General features: G+C 48.6%; 6 protein-coding genes across 6 annotated transcripts; 3 read left to right on the forward strand and 3 right to left on the reverse strand.

Moving 5' to 3' along the window:
- Window positions 1-2,533: 2,533 nt before the first annotated feature.
- On the forward strand, window positions 2,534-2,920 carry VTN77DRAFT_5743 (uncharacterized protein; the record flags this gene model as incomplete). Its single annotated transcript, XM_069421944.1, has 2 exons — window positions 2,534-2,809; window positions 2,885-2,920. The coding sequence occupies 2 exons, from the start codon at window positions 2,534-2,536 to the stop codon at window positions 2,918-2,920; spliced, it is 312 nt and encodes a 103-aa protein (XP_069276802.1).
- A 479-nt stretch (window positions 2,921-3,399) lies between these two features.
- On the forward strand, window positions 3,400-3,992 carry VTN77DRAFT_5744 (uncharacterized protein; the record flags this gene model as incomplete). The annotated part of the gene is made up of 3 exons (XM_069421945.1): window positions 3,400-3,650; window positions 3,701-3,823; window positions 3,875-3,992. The coding sequence occupies 3 exons, from the start codon at window positions 3,400-3,402 to the stop codon at window positions 3,990-3,992; spliced, it is 492 nt and encodes a 163-aa protein (XP_069276803.1).
- A 2,670-nt stretch (window positions 3,993-6,662) lies between these two features.
- VTN77DRAFT_5745 (uncharacterized protein) lies at window positions 6,663-11,282 on the reverse strand (the record flags this gene model as incomplete). The annotated part of the gene is made up of 2 exons (XM_069421946.1): window positions 6,663-10,836; window positions 10,912-11,282. 2 exons carry the CDS (start codon window positions 11,280-11,282, stop codon window positions 6,663-6,665), a joined length of 4,545 nt encoding a protein of 1,514 aa, XP_069276804.1.
- Window positions 11,283-13,737: 2,455 nt separating this feature from the next.
- Window positions 13,738-14,466, reverse strand: VTN77DRAFT_5746 (uncharacterized protein; the record flags this gene model as incomplete). The annotated part of the gene is made up of 1 exon (XM_069421947.1): window positions 13,738-14,466. The coding sequence occupies one exon, from the start codon at window positions 14,464-14,466 to the stop codon at window positions 13,738-13,740; it is 729 nt and encodes a 242-aa protein (XP_069276805.1).
- A 2,917-nt stretch (window positions 14,467-17,383) lies between these two features.
- On the forward strand, window positions 17,384-19,114 carry VTN77DRAFT_5747 (uncharacterized protein; the record flags this gene model as incomplete). The annotated part of the gene is made up of 8 exons (XM_069421948.1): window positions 17,384-17,408; window positions 17,459-17,469; window positions 17,568-17,588; window positions 17,651-17,665; window positions 17,754-17,901; window positions 17,963-18,757; window positions 18,812-18,951; window positions 19,010-19,114. The coding sequence occupies 8 exons, from the start codon at window positions 17,384-17,386 to the stop codon at window positions 19,112-19,114; spliced, it is 1,260 nt and encodes a 419-aa protein (XP_069276806.1).
- A 347-nt stretch (window positions 19,115-19,461) lies between these two features.
- On the reverse strand, window positions 19,462-21,594 carry VTN77DRAFT_5748 (uncharacterized protein; the record flags this gene model as incomplete). The annotated part of the gene is made up of 3 exons (XM_069421949.1): window positions 19,462-20,786; window positions 20,839-21,224; window positions 21,287-21,594. 3 exons carry the CDS (start codon window positions 21,592-21,594, stop codon window positions 19,462-19,464), a joined length of 2,019 nt encoding a protein of 672 aa, XP_069276807.1.
- Between the last annotated feature and the right edge of the window lie 62 nt (window positions 21,595-21,656).

Here is a 21,656-nt window from a genome sequence, read left to right on the forward strand (position 1 = left end):
TCAGTGTGATGATTCCCCCGCAATTTGGTCTTTGTCTTGGTCTGCTGACCCCGTACCCAGTACAAGGTTTATTTATGCTTTCTTTTTCTTTGACTAACAGAATTGACTTTTTTTTGGCCAGGTTTTGAGATAGGTACGATACGATAGTGCGGACTCAGGATCATCACCATTACAATAATACCGTATTGTATAGTGGTATTGCTCCTTCCTCCTCCTTGATCACCCCCGCATAACTTTAATCTCGTTGGAGCAAGGGATTGATTCAATAATCACGGGAAGTTATTAATATTGTTGGTGTTGGAGAGTTTGGATGCTTTGTTTCGCTCCCTAGGTCCCTAGGCAGGTAGTTCCTGCCCGTTTTGGATTTCTACAACAAGCAGTTTCGCCACTTAGGTAAGGTAGGTAGGTAGTTAGTCCCTTCCCTTTTTGGATTTCTACAACAAACAGTGAACGACATCGGAGGGAAAAAAGACAAAGGCGGGGTAGGACAAAGTATACCCTCCTCGCCCTGTCACACGTTTTGCACCCACACCGTTGAGAATTGAACTGTGAGAACATGATCTGATTCCTATGATTCGTTGATTTCGCCCGTTGAGAATTGTCGCTGTCGCTTCGATGAATTTGAACTTATGCAGAATCTGCTCGACTTGTTCACACTATGCAATGCATTATTGTTGCCAGAGAAAGCACAGCATTCCATGCATTATGCTTATGCTTTATGCGGGGTAACTCGATACGTGACGATCTTACAGTGCATTTTTTTCGGAGAAAAGAGAGTACGTATGGGCCGAACACGACGATCTCTATTCTGTGAGTCTGTACCCCTCCAGGGACGAGGAAGTTAGTAATCATTGCACGGCCGTTCTCCTGTGCTCCCTGGCTAATAATCGACCTCAGTGCCTCAGAAGAAGAGAATGATTCGCGAGTTCCTATCTCCTACCGTGGAATGAGGTTGAGGTTCCAAGTGTCTGATCCTTTGTCACGTTCCTTGTGCCAGGAGTATGCCACATGCACCGTTCTGCCTACCAGAGCTTGATGAGGGCCTAGAGAGGGGAGAGGCGCACAAAACTTCGAATAGAAGGTCAGTGCAAAGCTTGATCCTTAGTTGAGCAATCCCAGCGGGATGCAGCAACATGTGACTGGTTTGGGCTCATCTGTTTCGTAGTTGCACACCGGCCAAAATGCAATGCCAGCTGGCATCCTTCATAGGCCACTTAGTAAGCTGCTGACCTGCTGGACAGGGTCTGTTCGAATCCTCTGGAAAGGCCATCCATGCATTGCGTCCGGCGGATGAATAATCCAACGATGGGACTCTGGATGTCGTGCTTGAATTAAGGTTGGCGTCGTGCTATAGAATCCCGACTGAACCGAGCGCCAGGTCTCCATCAAGAAATACGCTTCGACCCGCTAGCTAAAATCCGGCCCATTTCTAAGGCTTGGCGGCCCTGAGAGCTGAGGAGATGTCGGGCGTTAGCTGACTGGGCGGAGTTAGAAGTGCCGACTCGATGATGTCAGCGGTAGCCCGACTTGCCTTGCGTCCCGACCTGTAAGAACTGATTCGACGGGCAACGAGAGAACAAATTTTTTCTAAAATGTCGAGACCAGACAAGACGAAAATTTTATCAGGTCTGGCAGGAGTGTAGCTGCTTCCGGAAGGACGCGGCAAGTTATCAGGTCATAGGGCAAGTTTAGTCTTATCCGACTGGCGATCCGGCAATCGTAGCGCCCTAAACCCAATCCCGACGTCGACCGTGCAATGTCGACCTCAACAGTAAACAAGCTAGAGAGCCCTTAGGTTATTCCTGAGGAGATTTTTTTTGTTACACCGTGCCGCTTCGCTTGCTGCCATGATTATGCAAGCTGACTGAACAGTAAAGTCTCGGGCTGGGTGTCCCCAGCAAAAACCGACTGATCCGAGCTTCTACAGCTAGGGCGAGGATCTACGCTAGCCCGTAGGATGATCTGCTGTACGCTTACCAAAATCGTCGGGTCGGCATCGGCCTAGTTCGATCGGTGTGCACGGACGGCTGCAAGTGTTCTGTACAGTTACTCCATACGAAGTTGACCAAACTCGTCTTCGGGGGAACAGCAAATCTTGACAGAACTGGCATGATTTCAATCTGGCAGAGGAATCTTATCGCACGAGGTAGAGACCGCAACTGCCGGAGCTATGACTGTAGTACTCCGTAGAATGCCTTTCGATATCCATATCAAAACCCAGCTCTAAGGAGAAAGAATTTTTTTGTTTTTGTTTTCCTTTTTTTTTTCTTTTTTTTTTTGTTCCTTGTCCTTTTCCTTTTCCAGCATGGAGAAACGTCTGGTCCATTACCTAATCCAGTCGATCCTAATTGTTTGGGAAAATTGACCTCCCCTCTCATCACGGGATCATCCAATCACGGGAACGGTGTGCAACACACCCCGGACAAGGTTGCTTTACGGCGCCAACTCGGACGGCATGATCGTGGGCTAGTCACTTAGTCACTGCCGTTTTTCTTTTATCTAAGATAATCATGGATCAAGCTTCTTCCGTGGGATGCCGGTCTTCCTTGCACTGTCCACCGGCCTTGCTCATCGGAACGCCACGCCACTCGAGTCACGCAACAGTGACGGCTTCGAGATTCTCTCTCTTTCCGTCGACGATCACTTGATGACTGCCCGGCCCAGACCAAACCTTTTCGCACCCACCTTGCAGGCTTACTTGGCTAGGTTCACGCCTTGCATGGTCCTGACCTCACGGTCTGCGTTTGTCAGCCTTGTGGAGTGGTATAGCTTCAATTTTTTCTCCAATATCAAGTCTGGGCGGCTCCTGGTGGGTACATTTTCCTTCACAAGTAGTGGGCTGTGGACCCATACTGCTGGGATTAATAATTAAAAATTTTTGTAGAGGTCAGCGAAAGACTTTCCCGTTGTAGTCACCTAGACGATGCTGCTGGACGAGACCGTCGTGTTTTGTCATCCTGATTGTATGACATGATGCAGAATGACGCATCTGGGGAAAGCCCATCGTTAGCGCAGCTCCTAAGCTGGCAATTGACCTAGAGAGCTGCGGGTCCGACCTCCATCCATCCATGGCAACCAGTGCCGCCACCATCGAGGTCCTCTTGCTGAAAAAGAACCGGGATTGCGGATGTGTCGGACCGATCGACATCATTTGGTCGAGATGATGTGGTGGTGATAACAGCTCCGATTCTAGCCCGGTCAGCAGTATAAAGACTGGTCTGGATCCAACCCGACTCGAGTCGAACGATATCACCGACACAGATCAGAATCAGATTCCTCTCGAGATCGAGGTCGCAGTCGCAGTCGCAGTCGCAGCATTCGCTCGCAGCTGTTCATCAGAGAAGCGATTGAACACAGCACAGCTTAACCAAGAAACAAACCTACACAACACTACCAACCATGGGCATCTCTACGACTATCTTGCGCCCTATCGCGCTGCTGGATCGCTTCCTCCAATGGTCCAGCGCGGTCATTGTCATGGGTCTCCTGTCATACTTTATCCGCCATCACCATGGTGGTGTTCATCTGATCTACACTGAGTGCATTGCGGTTATCTCTGTCGTCTTCTTCCTGCCGGCCTTCATCTCTCCGTTCGTGCCCAACATCCTCAGCCGATTTGTCCTGCTGATCGACATCATCTTCTCCTACCTGTATGTTGTCTCCCCCTAGTCATGAAGGGCGTCTTGCTGACATTGTCTAGCTGGTTGACTGCCTTCATCTTCGCTGCTCAGGACTTCCAATACGGCAACTGCTTGGCCAAGGACCCCCCTGGTATTTCTTGCTCCAAGAAGAGGGCTGCTGAGTCGTTCATCTGGCTGGCGTTGTAAGTATCCCCCGTTCAACGGGCGTGAAAGAATGCGACTAACAGCTGCAGCTTCTTCACCTTTGTTGGTATCTTCCTCGAGCTCTTCAACCTCTGGAGCACCCGCCGGGACTCCGGTCCAGCGCACGAGAAGAACGGTGGCCGCGCCGGTGACACCGCCACGGCGTAAGCTAGCGGCATGAATCTACGTCTTCCCAGTTTCTGCCTGGACACATGCTGCTAGCAGCATGGCTGTCTTGACCTGGGGAAGTGTTGAAGTGCGAATCACGGTTATCGACTAATGGTGATACGAACGTGTACGAATGACCGAGAAAAACGATACAATCTTAATCGAGGAACGATAATATCCATCTACGGACGACACAACCGCTCGGCAATGTTCCTCCCTACTCCATCCAAACTTGAGAAAAATACCCTTTGTTAATCCATGTTTAATCCTAATAGTGTCTATCCGAACTAATACTTGTGATTTGTTGTTTTCTCCCCACCTCGATTTCATCTTGAGATCGAATCGATACCACGTTATGCATGTCATGTTTGTGTGTTGTACAGTTAACGATCCACTCGTTTAGAGAGAGGTGTATATAATACTTATACACTACACATCCAGGAATGGAAAGCAAAAATCCATCCCTTAAAAACGACATATCCCTTACATTTTTTTTTTCTATTGGATATTTCCGAAACGGTAGCAATAGCATAGAGAAAAGAAATCCATACATACCATGGTGTATCACCCCCTTACATGACGTCACGTCATGTCACGTTACTTTATTCGGAGTTAATTTCCGGACTGAACCGAAACTTGACCGATCATTCCGATCCGATCGGATCGATCGTGAAGATCGGGCGCAAGGTCCATGTGCCAAGCCGAAAAAAAAATATTTAACGGCTTTACTTAACCAAGCTTGGAATCACTATTAATTTATCTTGAACGGCTTGGCTTTTCCGTCACGTCGAGCAATTCGTTGATTGTGATTTCCGTTTGTAGACAAGACTAACGGAGTATATATTTTGACTATTATTAAGTGCATGCAAGAATGATATTCAATCTACAGGATTTACCAGATCTATCGATCAATTAATTGGATCAATTGATTAATGCCCAGTAAATTAAATTAATTGACGACCTAGCTAGTCAATCAATCAATATAATCAATATATTATGCAAGGCAAGGCAAGGCAAGGCAAGACATGTATGATGAAATCAGTTAATTGAATATACCCAATTTATTTATATTATTTATATTATTTATGCGTTTTGCGGGATGAAGATCACATCGTTTGGGTCATCAAATTAAAGTCATTATTATTATTATTATTATTAATTATCATCCCTTACGTTCCAAGGTCCTTTTGTTTTGTTCTCCTTGCCGGAGCGAGTACGGCGTAAGTGACGATCAATCAATCAATGATCGATCGATAATCGATAATTAATCGAATTAATTAATTATCGATCGCCTTGCATAGCCCACCACCTGGGCCGTATCAGCCCCACTGCCGAATCTGTCAACGTTAATCTCCATCTCAAAAAACGAAAAAAAAAAAAAAAACTGGAAGAAAAAAAAAAGGGAAGAGACAGACTGACCGGGGGCTGCGCTAGGTGNGGGTAACTGGGTATCTTACATAATACTTCATTAAAGGAACCATGAATCCTCCTCCTCTGCTTCTCCTCTCTTTGTTTTTCTATCGTTTTTTTTTTGTTTGTTTTTTGCTGCTCCCCACTCTATTCCACATTTATTATACTGTAGAGGCAGTACAGTACACACACAGGGAATGTAAGATCATTACATTATCAATCAGCATCGGAGAAAAAAAAACATTGGACATGGCATGGGAGAGGAGAGGATCACGTAATGACGCGTAGTTAGTTGTATGTAGTCTGGAACAATTGAGATAGGACTTTTTTTTTGTCTCTTTTTTTGATTGAATAATGGCCAAGTCTTTTCCGATTTCTACAGATAACCCGTTTTTGGTCACTGTAAGGTCAAGTGACGTGACTCGCCTCGAATTTCTATGTACAGTCCATACATACATGGACTGTATACAGACTGTGTTGAAGATTTGAGATGGAGCTACTCAATATTGAATTTGAATTTGAATTTGAATTTGAAAGCCTGCTTGATAAATGCTTAGTGTTCTTTTTTTCCCCTTTTGATCATGCTAAAATGGAGTGTACTCATATCATATCATATGGAGAGAGAGAGAGAGAGAGAGAGAGAGGATATATAGAAACAGCTCAATATTATAGAATTAGCTTACAATTAATTTGAATTTAAATAAAGCCCGCCGATCAATACTTGTTCTTTTTGGATCATTCATGGCTGAAATAGGGTATACTACTCATACTACATCACATCGTTTCTATGTGCTATATATATATGGATTATTCTGCATGGATACTTACTATATTAAATAATGCCTTGAGATTGGTAGATACAGAGGATATATATAGCAAGCTATGTTCAATATTAAAACGAACTAATATGAATTGGAATTCGAATTTCATTGGAATCTGAAAGCACACCTGAGCAATGCTTGTATTCTTTTTTTTATTTCCTTTTCTTTAACCATTGACCATCGCTAGAATAGGGTATACTCATATCACATCTATGTATCTATGTAGCATGTATGTGTGGATGTACTGTACTGTACATTTGTATTCGTACAGGAGGAATAAACAAGCACAAAAAGAAAGAAAAAAAACTGGATAATGATTTTGAACGCAACGCCGCATATGCTGTCGTAAAATACATGATGAACAATGCTATGCCCCGCTACGCCATGCTATGCTATGCTATGCTGTGCCATGATCAACTGATATGTTTGTAGGAAACTCTTATATACTCGCCCTCCTCGGCGCCATCGTCCTCCGCAACTTCTTCTCCTCCGTCGTCTCCTCCGGAACAAGCAGCGTGCCCTCGTTCTTCAGCCGCTCCAGGTACGCCTTCCCATACGCATATCCCACCTCGTAGATCTCGTCGAACTTGCTGAACTCGAGCGTCCCGTACCGGTCGATTGGCGGACGCATGTACAGACATCCTGGCATGATCTTGGCCCGTTCGAGATTGTCCACCGACGACACGTAGGCCAACCGCGCTTGGATCTCCGACAGCGTCAGCGGGTTCGGCGTCGATGAGAACGGGTTCCATCGGTTCAGCCAGGCCCAGAATCCTGACAGCGAGTCGCCATATGTCTGCGGCGTGTTGTCGTCCACGGCACCGACGTCGACGGCGAGAATGACGTCCGCCCCCAGACTCTTCATGTGAGCCACCGTCAGATTGTCCAGGTAACCACCATCCACCAGCAGATTGCCCTCGTCGCACAACGGCGGCAGCAGACCGGCCAGCGTCATGGACGCCCGCACATACCGCCAAACATAGCCCGAAGAATGGAACTCGCTGCGCGATTTGCTGATGTTGGTCGTGTTGCAGTAAAACTCGAGCCAGAAATCCTCAATCTGACTGTCACCAAAAGTCTTGAAGATGCCCCGATTGAACTCGTGTCCAGTCGTGTACGAGACCAACGGATAAGTCGCATCCAGGACAAACCGCCACACACTGCCCATACGACCGGCGAATTTCTTTGCGCGGCCGTACATGGGCACGACGTCGGCATCCCGTGCATACAACGCCCCAATAAATGCGCCGATAGACGTGCCGCCGATGATGTCGATCGGGATTCCTGCCTCTTCCAGTGCCTTGATCACTCCCACATGGGCGATACCTCGTGCGCCACCACCGCCCAGGACGAGACCGACGGACTTGCCGCACAGCCGACGGGCCAGTCGATGGAAATCCCCCTTGAATGGCGTTTGCGCTGAATACAGAGGAGTCTGGCGGATGCGGCGAGACGTGTACTTCTGAATCTCGGCCTGCAGGACTTGCACGCGCTGTTTCAGCACCGTTCCGAAGCGCTTCGTCTGCGGATGTGCCGGTTCGGCCGTCAGACGGTACGACATCTGGATGTGATGATGGCCGCCGTTGATCCACATGCGGTTCTTCAGCCATTTCCTCGTCACTCCAGGAGGACAATACCGCTCGGTGTGCAGCAGAACGAGCTCCTTCCGTGCCGTCGTCTTCATGCCTAGGAGGAAACGCTCGTACTCGCCGATACTGGGCGACCCCTCTGCCAATCCTACGAGCAGGATGCAATCCGCCTGGGTGATGCAGGTCTGTGTCCACGGAGCGTTGACATTGGTGTCTGCGATGTACAGCACCATTCCGTACTTCTCCTCGAGATCGGCCAGGTACTGCGACAGCTTCAGCTTGCCCATCTTGCTAAACGCGTGCCGGCCCAGATGGTTGAGAATGGCTGCCTGGTTGAGGGACGTCACCCCGTTGGTCACACCGATCTGGTGAAACGCGTTCAGAAGTCGATTCCCGAATTCGACGACGGGCACCCCGGCCGTAACGGGCAGGATGGCCACGGTACGAAGGTTGACGATGGATGTGGCCGTCTTCATGGTGCTGGCCTCACTGGGCGCGCGGCTCTTATCGGACAGCGGATCGTCGACGAGATCTCTCATGCGCTGGGCGATGAGTTTCGAGATCTGGATGGTAATGCCCGGATGTTCTTGGGCCAGGCTGTTAAACAGGGTTCGAGGGAATTTGGCCAGCTCGGTATCGCGAATTGCGTGAAGCGTTGCTGGCCGTGTTGACTCGGTCATGACCTCGAGCTCTCCAACGGATTCGCCCTGACCATACTCCCCCAAGACCCTCATTTTGCCATCCTTTTCCGCAACGGAGCGGAGACGGCCGTTCAGCACGATGTAGATGGCGTCACTCTCATCACCTTGATGGTGGATCACCTGGCCAGCGCCTACCTGCACCCATTCGAGAGCAAAGTCGATGTGCAGGATCAAGCGAGGCAGCACGCTGGTCAGCCTCTTGGCCAGCGTTAGCAACACAATAGGGTATCTCTCAGCGATTCGTTCGAGAGCTGCACGGGGAAGGAAACCGACGTAGACATCTGTCTTGGCGACGACATCTGTAAACGACCGATATGACGCGACTGACCCGACGTAGCCTTGTATGCCACCCGGTTTGATCAAGTAGAGTGATCGTCGCGATTGTCTCTTCCGTTTTGAGTCTCCAGACGACGTGTGCGATGAAGTGGTCGTATTCCGTCTCAGAGGCGGGAAGATCTCGTCGGGTACATGTTGGTGGCTCGACCTCGCGGTCCCTACGAGATCCTCGCCTCGTTCGTTGACGGGCACCCCAACATCCAGGAAACCATCAATCACGTAGTAGAGACCCGGGTTGCGCTCCCCTTGCTCCACCAGGACCGAGCCCTGAGGAAACGAGACGATTTCGATCTCGTTTCGCAGTTCTTCCTTCAGATTGAGGATGGGAGAAGTTCCTCCGGCACTCGTCACGGACATGGACATCATCGATTCCGAATCAACGTCGTCGTACGGATCGATGAACCCAAACGCGTTGTTGAACACGGCCTTTTGCTTTCGTGAGTCGTATGATACCAATTTCGGAGATGCCTCGCCCGAGTAGCTCTTCCGCAGCGCATCCCGAGTGCTGGAGGTCAGACCAATCGCTTTCATCATGCAATCGAGAATGGACTCTCGGAACAGACTGTCTTCGTCCACGGCATCCTTCCGGTGGAAGGGAGAGCCGAAGGAAGTGGACTGGAACGGCGGACGCTCCGACTGAGCGAGAGGCGACAATCTCGGGGATGACGGTCCGTGTGGAGGGGTCTTGGGGGGTTGGTTGAGGCGGTGTCCATATCTCGAGAGCTGAATCGTCGACAGAAGATCGCCGGGGCTGGGGCCGTTTGTCTCGTATGGTTCTGGGAATGAGGATATGGAGAGCGGACGTCGGGAGGCAGCAATCTTGGCCTGAAGAGCGGCGTCCTTTCTCAAAGAACTGCTCGACCGCCGTCTTCGGCCGGCAGAAGGATTGTGCAGCGCGATTCCCTCCGTTCCGTCCTCCGGGCCCAGACGCTCCCTCTCCTGCATGAACTTGTCCTTGAGTCGATCAAGCGCACTGCCCCGCAGATCGTTGGGCAAGTCGAACGCGGTGAATCGGTTCAGCTGCTTCTCGATACTGAGAACTTCATTGGTCAACCCCAGATACGAGTGCGCGGTGGAGAACGTCACCCGTTGCAACCGCGTGAGGATGACTTGGATGATGTGGGCTGTCGCCCGGGGGTACACTCTCGTCAAACGCCGGAATGCGCTGGCCGGAATGATTGCAATTGTGGTGTCCACCAAGGCCCTAGCCACGATATCGGGATGGACCGACTCCTTTCTCCGAGGCTTGGACGACTGTCTCTGTTCGTGATGATTGCGGCCGTTTTGATTTGAATCTTCGAGGTTCAACGGCGGGACCGCAGGCAAGGAATCCACATGGCCAATTGGATCAGGATGATCTCGCGAGACCGGGCGAGAGCGGCCGATGAATGCTCTCGGGCTGGTAGGCATGGATTCAGGGGCCCTGGGTCCGTCGCTCTCGTCGGTATGGCGCAGATTGATATCCTCCGTGAAGAGAGTTAAGATGGAGAACAGCGACGACATAGATGCACCGTTCTTGACTTCTGTCAGCAGCTGATACCCCTGGTTGCCTTGGGCATGATGCGGCTCTTCTTCATCATCATCAGAAAACTCGACGGCGGTCTCATCCAATTTCTCGTTGCCGTTGAAATTGCTCCCCCGGATAGATTTGACAAAGATCTGCACCAGGCCGTCCACGACCAGACAAAAGCCTTTTTCTTCTTCCAGCAGCAATGTCTCGCCGGCCATGAGTTTTCTGGTCTGCATCGTCCGGGTCAACTCGTGGAAGACGGGCCGTTCTAGATAGCCGAAGATCTTGATGGCGCTGAGGAACTCATCCAGATAGTTTGCCAGTCCAGGTTTTGAGTCACCTTCTTGCGTATCGGGAAACAGGTCTATCTGGGGTTCTTTTCGCTGCGGTTCGGGAGGAAGGCGGCTGTACATGTTCAAGTACCGGTACCGAATGAACCAGCTGATCGTCGAGATCAGGACCAGAACAATTAACAACCTATTCGAATTAGCCTGAAGCCCTTTTTACCTCTCTCTCCATCCTTGTCATATCCAATTGAGGGGCAGAACGTACAACGTAGTAAAGTTCATCGTGAACGTCAAGCTCATGGAAAAGAGTGTAAACAGCCAGGTCGGCAGCGTGATGGTCGTAAAGGTGATGATCCAGTACAGACCGCTGGGGAGGACATGGAAGAAAAACAGCAGCAGGCGTCCAACGACGCCTGGCATGGTGATCGGCGTAGGAGGGGTGGAGGAGGGTAGGGGTCGCGGAGTCATTGATATCGAGGACTGGGTGACCGTGGAACACGGCGAAAGTGCCGGCAGCCCTACAGGATTGACAGGTGACAGCGGCTCGCTCGGCAGAGGCGAGCACGATGAAGCAGAAAAAGCAGAAAAACTGCTGGGAGGAGGTGCAGAAACGGTTCCTCCTCCATCTTCGGCCATCGTGACTGTGACTGCAGACGCAGGCACCGTGCCTGAAGACCACGATTGGAGATCCGAGCTAGCGAGCAGACAGGTCCACCCAGAGAGAACAGACGGAAAAGACCCAGGAGACCTGCCTATGAGGCTGCGGTTCGCGTTACGATGTTGAGGGGCGTCTCCAGCTGGGTTGATGTGAGAAACGTGCTGGGCAGAAGGTGGTTCCTGCTGGCTGCTGCATGCTGATTGGCTGCCAATCCGGACAGCCGCGGTACGCGTGCTTAGACAGCGCCCGTGCTGCAAACACCCGCTGTCATTTGTGCTGTTGCATCCTGTGAATTCTCATGAAGCATCATCAGATCAGCTGTCGTGAGGAGTTCATGCAGTAGCATATCGATTGACAGGCATGAAGTCGGTCAATACGTCAGTTGCAGCTATTCTAGTTTACTCTTACCAGGTAGCTGACACCTGCCTAATCCTCCCATGGTTTGGCACAAACACCGGATTCCAACTCTGTAGGGCTCCCTTATTGGCAGTTAGACTTACCGGAACTTTCGATGGGATTTTTTTTTGATTCTGTTAACCTTGCTGTTCTCGCCAAGCCCCACCTCCACAGCTGGTGCGGGGCTTTTTTTTTCTTTTACCTTTTTTTTTCCAATGCAAAATGGCAATGCGATCTAGACAAGAGAGATTTTTATGAACTGTCATCTAACAGTTACTTAAAAGATTCTACGGGAATTCTCCTGCGGTAGACGTATTATTATTATATAATGGTAATCTCGTGGTTGGAAACGGATTTTATACAACGTCATCTTCCACGATTCAAGTTAGCTAAAAGCGGGATTATATGACGGACATACTCCGTGCAGGCGGGTATAGACGGTTTTTGGTGGATTACCTAACGCGATCCGGTTAGATATCCCTGTTCAGGAATGGTTTCTTCCTCGCTATCCCTCCGATTTATCGCTCTCCTGTTGGTATCTGTCCTCGTGCCCAGTTACTCCTTCGAGCCTGAGTTCCCGTGGTACTGCTGTACTTGGAGACCCGCCTGCGCCTGTCAATTGCCGTAACTCCACTACGTCTTGTCGAATGCTATTGCTAAACCGCACCTCAGAATAATCAACAGTCAGAAGATGTAGTTTACACGCGTTAATAGTAATACCCCTCTCTGTCGAGGACTGGTAGCAATTGTCTCTGTCTGAGCAGTATTGCGTCATCAATTTTATACGATAGATCAGAGCATAATATTAGTAAGAGAGGTATATATAAATTGGCGAAGGGATTACATATTGGTAAGAAATTATATATTACAGTACTAGGTCCAAAGTTTTTGCGCACTCTGTTAAAAATTAATCTTAAGAAATATCCCCTTTAGTATCATTTGTCTTCGGCAAAAATCATATAGAATATTCTCTAAATGTATATAAAAGAACTTTTATAAAAAGAAAATTATGATATTGTTTATTTCACTTTTTTTTTTAGTGAAATCTTGCCAAGAAAAATTACTCAAATTTTTATTACTAAATGAGTCAACTTCATAGTAATTAAATTAGAAAAAAAATTCTATATATAAAATTTGGGCTAGCCAATTCTCTATTTAAAAAAATATATTTTAATAATATCCTTACTGTATAATTTTGTTGTAGAATAAAAGTATAAAAATTGCATGTTTTTGACGAGATACTGTAGCAAGGATAGGTATTCTTCAGTAAAGGAGACGGAAATTAGTAAGGATATGGTGAGACGTATAGTAGAGAAGTATGGCAAACAATATATATAGGGAGCCAATGGGGAAAGGAAGTAATAAAACACTATATATATTATATAGTAGGTAGGCCTACGGGCCAAAATTCCCTGGCATACATAGATTTGTATTTTCTCTTGAAACCAGTCAAGCAAAGCAAGACCTGCAAGGCTTGTTACTGTTATGTAATTTCTATAGAATTCAGGATTTTTTTTTTCCAAGAGCGAATTCGGCTATCTATCACAGTGACTGTGTGCTTGACTGAGTACTCACCAGTAATGCGTAATCTCAAAATCAATTCATAGATTAGGAGAAACAGGGCAATAAGGAAGAGACATTTCCAAGCTCTCGTCTCTGAAATAATGTGTTGAGTATCAGATGGTCGTGCTAAAGATAAAAAAGATAAAACAAGATAGATTAAGTTGATTAGATAGAGAAAAAAAGTGCAATGAAATGAATAGAAACTTTTTCCCTTTTTCCTTTTTTTTAAAAAAAAAAAAGAAAGAAAGAAAATGATATGAAATAAGGCGATGACCAACATTATTCTAAGAAGAGGACAATGAAATATAAGAAAAAAAAATTCAAGAATAGATATCGAAGACTTTGTAGGCACTGCCCTCCTTTTTGCTCCGCATCGGGAATCATTCACTATCGTATAGCATCACACATTAGTAATTGGAGGTGATCCCTCCCATCAAAGTCGACAGCATGTTTTATAGAGTAATCGAATCGACACTACGACGACTCCTCAGCCAATGTAGACGACTGACTCGTCCACGACGGAACCCGTCCTTCGAGCGGGATGATCACGATTCTTCCCCGACGCGACGCTTTCTCTTTCACATCGCTCTCATCGTTCTTCGAGGAAGAAGATATCCGCCCGGACAACGAAAATCTGGACGGCGAACTCGGTCGGACGTCCATCTCTTCCAAGCTCTCGGTCTGGTAGGGCAGATCCACGCGGATCATGATGCCCCGCGGCTTGAAGAAGGACTCATTCCACGTCTCGATCTTCCGGGAGAGCGAGGACTCACTCCCCATCGCCACGGCGGCAGCCAGGTTCCGCTTCTCCTGGTTCTGTCGCGACTTTCTCACTGCGATGACCGCGGGCACAGGGCTGAAGAATCCCACCATCAGTCCGCCGATGACCAGCACGCCCAGTCCCCTGCCGATGACAGTGCTCCATTGCCGCGCCGACAGCTTTGCTTCCTCGGTGATCTCGCGCGTGAATCGGGCCCAGTCGTCCTCCGAGACGTTGTAGCTCGCCAACACGGTGGGGTATTCGAAGCCGGAGGTGAGGAAGGACGACCGGGAGGGGACCTGGAGACCGCGGGAAAGGAGGCGCTCGTCTGCCAGGCCTGGCTCACCCAATTTCGAGGGGAGGAGCAGAGGCGCTTGATCGGAGTAGTCTGCCAGGGATTCTGCATCTTCCCTCCACGACGATCTGTCATCCGCTGGATCCATGGCCGATGGAGACGGTCTCTGAGTGGAGATCGGATCTGCTTTGCTCGACCTCTTGTTCACGAACAGATCAGGGTCGACGGCGTACAGTGGATGGGGATGGTATGGTGGCGCGAGGTTGGGATAGTCATCGAAGCGGTCAAATCCAGCGAGTCAATAAATGTATATATAGGGAGTAAATGGAATTCAAAAATTGAACTCCTGTACTATTATGTATGATAGAAAAAGGCAAGGAAGATGCCTGGACCAGCCTGAATAACATACATTTATATTGACACCCACGCGGGGCGCAGTCATCAATATTTCTGCCTGTGCAGTCAGGAATTGAGTTACCTACCTACCCCAATCAATGGAGTCATACATGGACTAAGCATTTCGGCAGGCACACCATCCTGACGCTGTCAGAACCTATACTGCAGTCGCGTGGGATTTTTTTTCTCGAGGCTGACAACAGTGTGCACTGACCGTGTTCGCCCGATAGCAAGAAGGGATCGGATAGGTCAATTGCGTACAGCTGTTATGTCTTTCCTGCATGACATGCAATACCTGCGGCTCGAAATCAGCCTCAAGACCTAAGATTTCCTATTCGAGGAACTATGTAAAGTTATGTATGACTCAGGCGGCCAAGACTTGCAGCCCGGATGACTCGACAGGCACGTGGCGGCCAAGGCAGCAACGAATCACACCCTTGCCCGGAAAAAATTGAGTTAATCGTTTTCATGATGCATAATTATTAATGTTGAATCAAGTTGTGTGAAGCTGAGAGGTTGCATCTGCAGTAGCTTAAGCTAGTGCCTATCAATGGATGCGTCATAACCATGTTCTCACCGCTCTTAGACATGTTTCCCCCGTTTGCTAGAGCCAAGTCATCTATTGTTGATTTATTATTGCCCACGATCTACGGTGTACTCCATAGACTTGACCGTTGTTGCATTAGTCTGCCAGTCACACGCTAAAGTACGGACACCGCTTCGAGTTAGCCGCACGCACCACTGCACTACCGTCATCTCCAGGCATCAACAAACGTGCCGACTCGTTAATCACCAGTCGTTTGCACTATAGGCTGGCCAGGTATTTTGTGTAATTTTAATCTCTGTTGTGGCTACCTTATATCTATTAATGATTGCTTGGCACTTGGCAATATTAACGCTGTACTATATGGGCCTAGCGTTTATATATAAACCAGTATATATCACAACTTAGGCAATATGAATCAAATTATATTAGTAGAAATCCAACTAGATTCAAAGCTAGAAAGATGAAAGAGAAAAAGAAAACCACAAAGACTATAAGAGGAGATATTATTTAATATCGTACGTGTTAAGTAAATTGACGCTTTCCTAATTAACCACTCCTGTAACTTCCAACTGGACTGGGGTAGAAGGACCCTGATCTCTTGATTGGTTGAGTGGGGAAAAAAGGTTATCGAGGACATCGTGATATATCTCGTCGCCATCTTCGTCGCTGTTGGCAGCAGCAAACTTGCGCGTGCAGGTTGTGTTTAGGAATCTCAAATGCGAACATAGAATTATGACTCATCAGGCCTCTTATATGAAGGTGGCACAATGTATCTTAGACTGTTGTGAGCGTGCATAGTCCATGACTGAAAAAAAAAATAAAACGCTCTATAAAATGGAAGAATTCTTCTTCTTATTATTATCAAATGCTCTGCGCAAGGCCAACTTTCTAGACTCATGAACATCAGATGATATTTCCTCAAACGTTTCCAAGCTTTGGAAAACAATTCTTTGTGAATCGTTATCAGCCGGTGTCCTTGCACAGGATACGCAAGATATATTAGTAAAATATTCGGCTTATTCTAGAAAATCTAAGCAACAGACTATGGGCCAATTTATCTAATATTATTGCTTAGGATAGTCCTGATTGAAGTAGAATACTAGAGAGGTAGAATATATTATATACTATAGTAGATAATATATCTAGCTTCCATAAGGGGGGATAGAAGAGTATCCTAGCGTTTTTTTTTTAAAAAAAAAAAGTCAAATAAAGGTACTCTTACTGGGTTATTTTGTCCTAACTTCTTTAGTAAAGGGGTTAAAATTCTTTCTAAGCACTATTTCCTTGTTCCTATTGTAGATATATTTAAAATTTAAGACTTATAAGTCAATCTATAACTAATATATCTACTAAAGTAGTACCATTTCTGGGATCTATAATTAATAATAAATAGGTACAGGAGGTCTTAAAAAAAGAAAACTAAGGCTTTGGCTTTATGGCCAGGCTAGGAAGACTGATGTATATCTTTGTCCGCCAAGTACATCAGGTGTATAGTCGGGGCGGAAGAGTTGGGCTGACAGGAACGTCCTCACCGTTACACGTGTACATCCGCCTAAAATTAGGAGCGATACACGCTTCCTTCACGGCAATAATCATGCTGATTGTGTCAGCAAGCAAACATTGGTGTTGGACTTCAGTCAGATGAGAGAGCGACACGCTCGAGGTTTATTTGTATACAGTCAAGGTACGAGGTCAACCGGCACGGGCCGCTATCCCCGTTCGGGGTAGGAAGAGGCGCGCCAAACCCGATCAGAACACGCTAAACCGGAACTGGGCACGCTAAAGCTGAATAGACGTCATTGGGCACTGACGCAAAGGACAGTTGTACAGTACAGTATATCCAGGTTTGTTGTCCGTACATGACGAATAATTATTAATATCTAACAAGTCGTGATAAAGTTGTCGGGTTTCAGTTGAGTGTCTCCCCATGCCATAGCCATCCTCACCGCTCTCGGACGTGGTTTCCCCGCGTCTGCAGTCCACGATCTAGACACGGCCTTTCGTTGCATTAGATTCTGGTCAGTCACACGCTAAATATTAATTAAGGTAGACTCTCTCTCAACACTGCACTACCCAACCTACCAGCCCAGGGAGCTGTCAGGAGCTCCAGGCAACAGCAAACATGACGACTCGTTATCGCGTTGAGTGTAAGTGGCATTGACTGCTCATACGGTTGTTCACTGTTGATTTGCTGTAGACGCCCTCAAGGTTCGTTCCATCCTGTTGATCGTCCCCCGAGGACAGCTGGCTGGTGTCAATCACACCTGATCCAAGACTGACATTTCTGCTTTGTCTGATTATTCCAGTCTCATCGTCGTGATCAATTGGTAAGCGCAATCCTTGTCTACCTCCGTTTAAACTGCCATTTCCTCTGCTAATCACAATCCAGATCGAATGGATCAAGGTAGGCATCTCCATTCTGGAAACTGCCTTGGGATGGCAGAGAGAAATCTTGCTGCCTTTGGCCGTATAACCTAATGATTTTGGTTTAGGGATTGCTCGCCGTTCCGTTCGTGCTGCATTCGCAGCCCACGGCCGTCTATCATGAAGAGAGTGCCAAACTGGCCGCAGTAGCGAACGCCACACATCAACGCTATGCAGAGATTATGCGGGATGTGGAACAGCTTGTCAACGATCACAGTAAGTGAACTCCCGCGAGCCAATTCTACATAGCCTGCAAGCCCTGACAGTCTTATTCTAGTTGAACACGAAAAAGCCGGACGCTCGGGAAAATCCAAATTGAAACTGCTTGTTCCTACGGTGGGGACGTTCTTTACTCCCCTCATGCTCGAAGATGCGTTCATCTACCAGGACCGGCGTCGGTTTATTAGCAAAAGACGTTTCGTGGCCCCCTCCTTCAATGATATCCGTTTGACCCTGAATACCGCCCAGCTCATGGGGCTCGTCCGCCGCAGCCAAATCCGACTGGTGACATTTGATGGTGACGTGACGCTCTACGAAGATGGCTGCTGCCTGCTGGAAGACAGCCCGGTGATCCCACGTATTATGCGCCTCCTGCGGCAAGGGAAAAAGGTGGGAATCGTGACGGCAGCAGGGTACACGGATGCATCTAAGTATTATGGACGCCTGAAGGGTCTCCTCGATGCCGTGAACCGAGACCGGGAGTTGACAGACGAACAAAAGAACGGTCTGATCGTGCTAGGAGGGGAGAGCAATTTCCTGTTCCGATACGATCAATCTTCCCCCGATCTTCTGACCTACGTTGAGCGAAGCGAGTGGATGCTGGATGAAATGCGGCTCTGGACGGAGGAAGACATCACCGAGCTGCTCAACGTGGCTGAGGCGTCACTCCGCGAGTGCGTCAGCAACCTGAACTTGCCGGCGGCAGTCCTGAGGAAGGAGAGAGCGGTGGGCATCTGTCCCCTGGATGGGCACAAGATGCACCGCGAGCAGCTCGAAGAGACGGTTCTGGTGGCCCAGAGCATGGTGGAGAAGTCGGAAGTAGGCGGGCGGCTACCATTCTGTGCATTCAACGGTAGATCTCTCTGTTTGTTGTTTGTTATTATTGATATTAATTCTGCGGATCTAGGTGGGAACGACGTCTTTGTCGACATTGGCGACAAGTCATGGGGTGTTCGAGCCTGTCAGCGCTATTTTGGAGGAATTGACCCTTCCACGACGCTGCATGTTGGCGATCAATTCCTGTCTGCCGGTGCCAACGATTTCAAGGTCTGCCACTCGAGGAATTTTACTTATTTTGAACACCGATTGCTGACATCCCAGCTAGGCCCGACTCGCATGCACAACCGCATGGATTGCCAGTCCGACCGAAACGGTGCAGCTTCTGGACGAGATGGTCGAGTTGGAGGAACACTGGGCACGGCGTACCTAGTTGGATGCCTTGGATGTATATATGATGGCTTGCAGCAGCGGTGTTTCAGGTGTTTCAGATTTATGGCACAACTTTATAATTTAATCATTCATAAATTTGTCGGAACAATTGTCTGAAGCAATTAATTAATACCCTTACTGACTTGTCCTGCCGGTCCTTATTTGATATATATCAAACTACGATAAGATACGATAATGAAGCAGGTCTATATCTATATCTTGCATTTTATTTTATTGGGTATCTTCTTTTGCATAGCATACAGCATACATTAAGTATCATATCAGGAAACCCCATCCTGTCAGTATAGTATGATTTCAATTCAAACCAGAGTGGGCAACCATTTTTTTTTATGGCTCCGATTTGATCTCCTCATCTTTGGATGCTTCAGCAATCACGTCCTCCAACGTCCTTCTCCCAGGCTGCTCCGCGTCATAGATCGTCCATGAATACAACAGCTTGCCTGCCTGTCTTTGTTCGTTATTATGCATACCCTCCACAAGCTCCTCTCCGAGCCAGCTCGTTCGAAGAGTCAGTTCGGTCCGTGACAGATGCAGGGACAGTTTCTTGGTTCGTTGGGTCGATGGCGAGAGCGCGACGAGTTCTCCGTGATGAGCGAAGGGGGTCTCCCACACCAGTGGTCGTGGTCGTGGTCTATCGGATGATGATGTTGCGTCCTTGGCATTGAGGGCCTTCTTCTTGGAGATCGATGATATAAACGTCGTCAGGTCAAGCGTGATCAGATGCCGAATTATCCCCTCGACCTCGTCTTTCAGGCCGACGCGTGAGGGTGGCTGTGTGTGGGGGAAGTTGGGCAGACGGATTGAGAACTCGTACTCTGTTCCCAGAGATGGACCAGAGAGATTCGTGCGGACTTTGACGTTAAAAGTGCTGGTTTGATTGGCCATGTTCCCTGAGAATTTTGACTCGAGCGGGTCGAGGAAGTGTTTAATTAGTGATTCGACTGCGGAGGGATGGCCTTTGCGAGACAAATTCAGCGAGGCATACGGAGCAGCGGTATACTCGGATTTGAGGCCTGCTGACTTGAGGATGCGATAAACATCCCGTAGGAAGGACCGTAACGACTGCACGTGCGAACTGTGCTGCAGGTAGGCAAGAATCGGTCGTAGGAGTTGATACTCTGGAAGAGGCCGTTTCTTCATCGTCAGAGGCGGTGGGATCTGCGTTCGACGCTGCAGGTTCTGTCGATGTGCATACGACAGCAGAATACGGATGGAATGAGCGACCGCTTCGGCGAGTGTATCGTGCTCCTGCGTCCGATGTGTGACGTCCACGTCAGCCTCGTTAGAGACCTCGTCCAAGTCCACGAGATCGAGCAGGATCTCCTCTCCTTCGCTGAATTCGAACTGGATCAGGTTCCGCCGTGTGGTGACGCCAGAGCTGGCCAGGATACGCGCCTCTCGCGTAAGTTCGTGAAAGAGTTCCTCCTCAAACAGGATATCTCGCGACTGCAGGATACGATTCTCGATCGAGTCGTCGTCGGAAGCGGCCACGAACTGTGACAGCTTCGAGCATCCGGTAACCTGGTTGTTCTTCCTCACCCGCACACGCACGGCTCTCGGTCGGGATGGCGCTAAGCCCCGGTCCAACACCAAACTGCCATCGTCGGCTCGTCGTAAGGATGCAAGGCCTCGGTCGCGGAAAGTAGGCGTGGCTGTGATCGTCAGTATACGCATTTTTTTTATACGATGTTCTAGACGACCGACCTTCCAAAAATCCGTACTGCACGCCCAGCGCCTGGCGTTCTCTCGGGAGCCTGCACACTTTCCACCCTTTTTCCTTCACGGCAAGCACCTCGTCCCAGTATTTCGTTTCGGCAGCCACCTCGTTCTCGAGTCGGGACGCGGCTTTGAGAAGCTTGTTGGCTGCCGCATTGAAGCTTTCCAGCTTCCATCCACGCGCGACCGTGCTGATATCTCGCTGCGCAGAAGCGGACTTTTCGGGGGTCTTGATGACGTCGACGTTCAGCGAACCGAGCGGGACCTTCTGCTTGAGATGAGGCGATATGGACGTCTCGGCCTGACGGGGGGTGTGTTTCGACAGGAGGAGGGAGATGAAGTCCAATGCAAAGATAGCTTCCATGTGAGCTTGGCTGGAGACCAGTCAGCTTAAGCTTTCTAAAAAGAGAAGGATCTCAAAGCTAGGCCTGCCTACACTGCGAATTGAATAATCTCCGCACGACGTTTATACAGCAGCTCATGCCGCTCCGTCGCGTCCAGCTCTGCGGTCTTCTCGACATCTTTTTCCTTTTCCTTTTCCGTTCTTTCTTCTTCCTCCTCTTCTTCCTCAGAAACTTCACCTCTTTCCCTCCGCGCGTCGATCTCCGCCTGTAGACTCTGCTCCGTGATGTTGCGAAAGGATCCCCGCTGCGCGTTGATCTGCGCTATTCGCACGGGGAGGGTATCCTTCTTGCCTCCTTTCTCTACCACTGGGCGGAGAGGGAGGGTGAAAGATTCCTCCATGTTGGAAGAATTTCTTCCAAAAGTTTCTTTCAGAGGAAGGGAGTAAGTGTATTGCCCTGCGC

The sequence above is a fragment of the Rasamsonia byssochlamydoides genome (assembly GCF_041956645.1).
Source record: "Rasamsonia byssochlamydoides strain NRRL 3658 unplaced genomic scaffold VTN77scaffold_41, whole genome shotgun sequence".
In the NCBI taxonomy this organism is placed as follows: Eukaryota; Fungi; Ascomycota; class Eurotiomycetes; order Eurotiales; family Trichocomaceae; genus Rasamsonia; species Rasamsonia byssochlamydoides.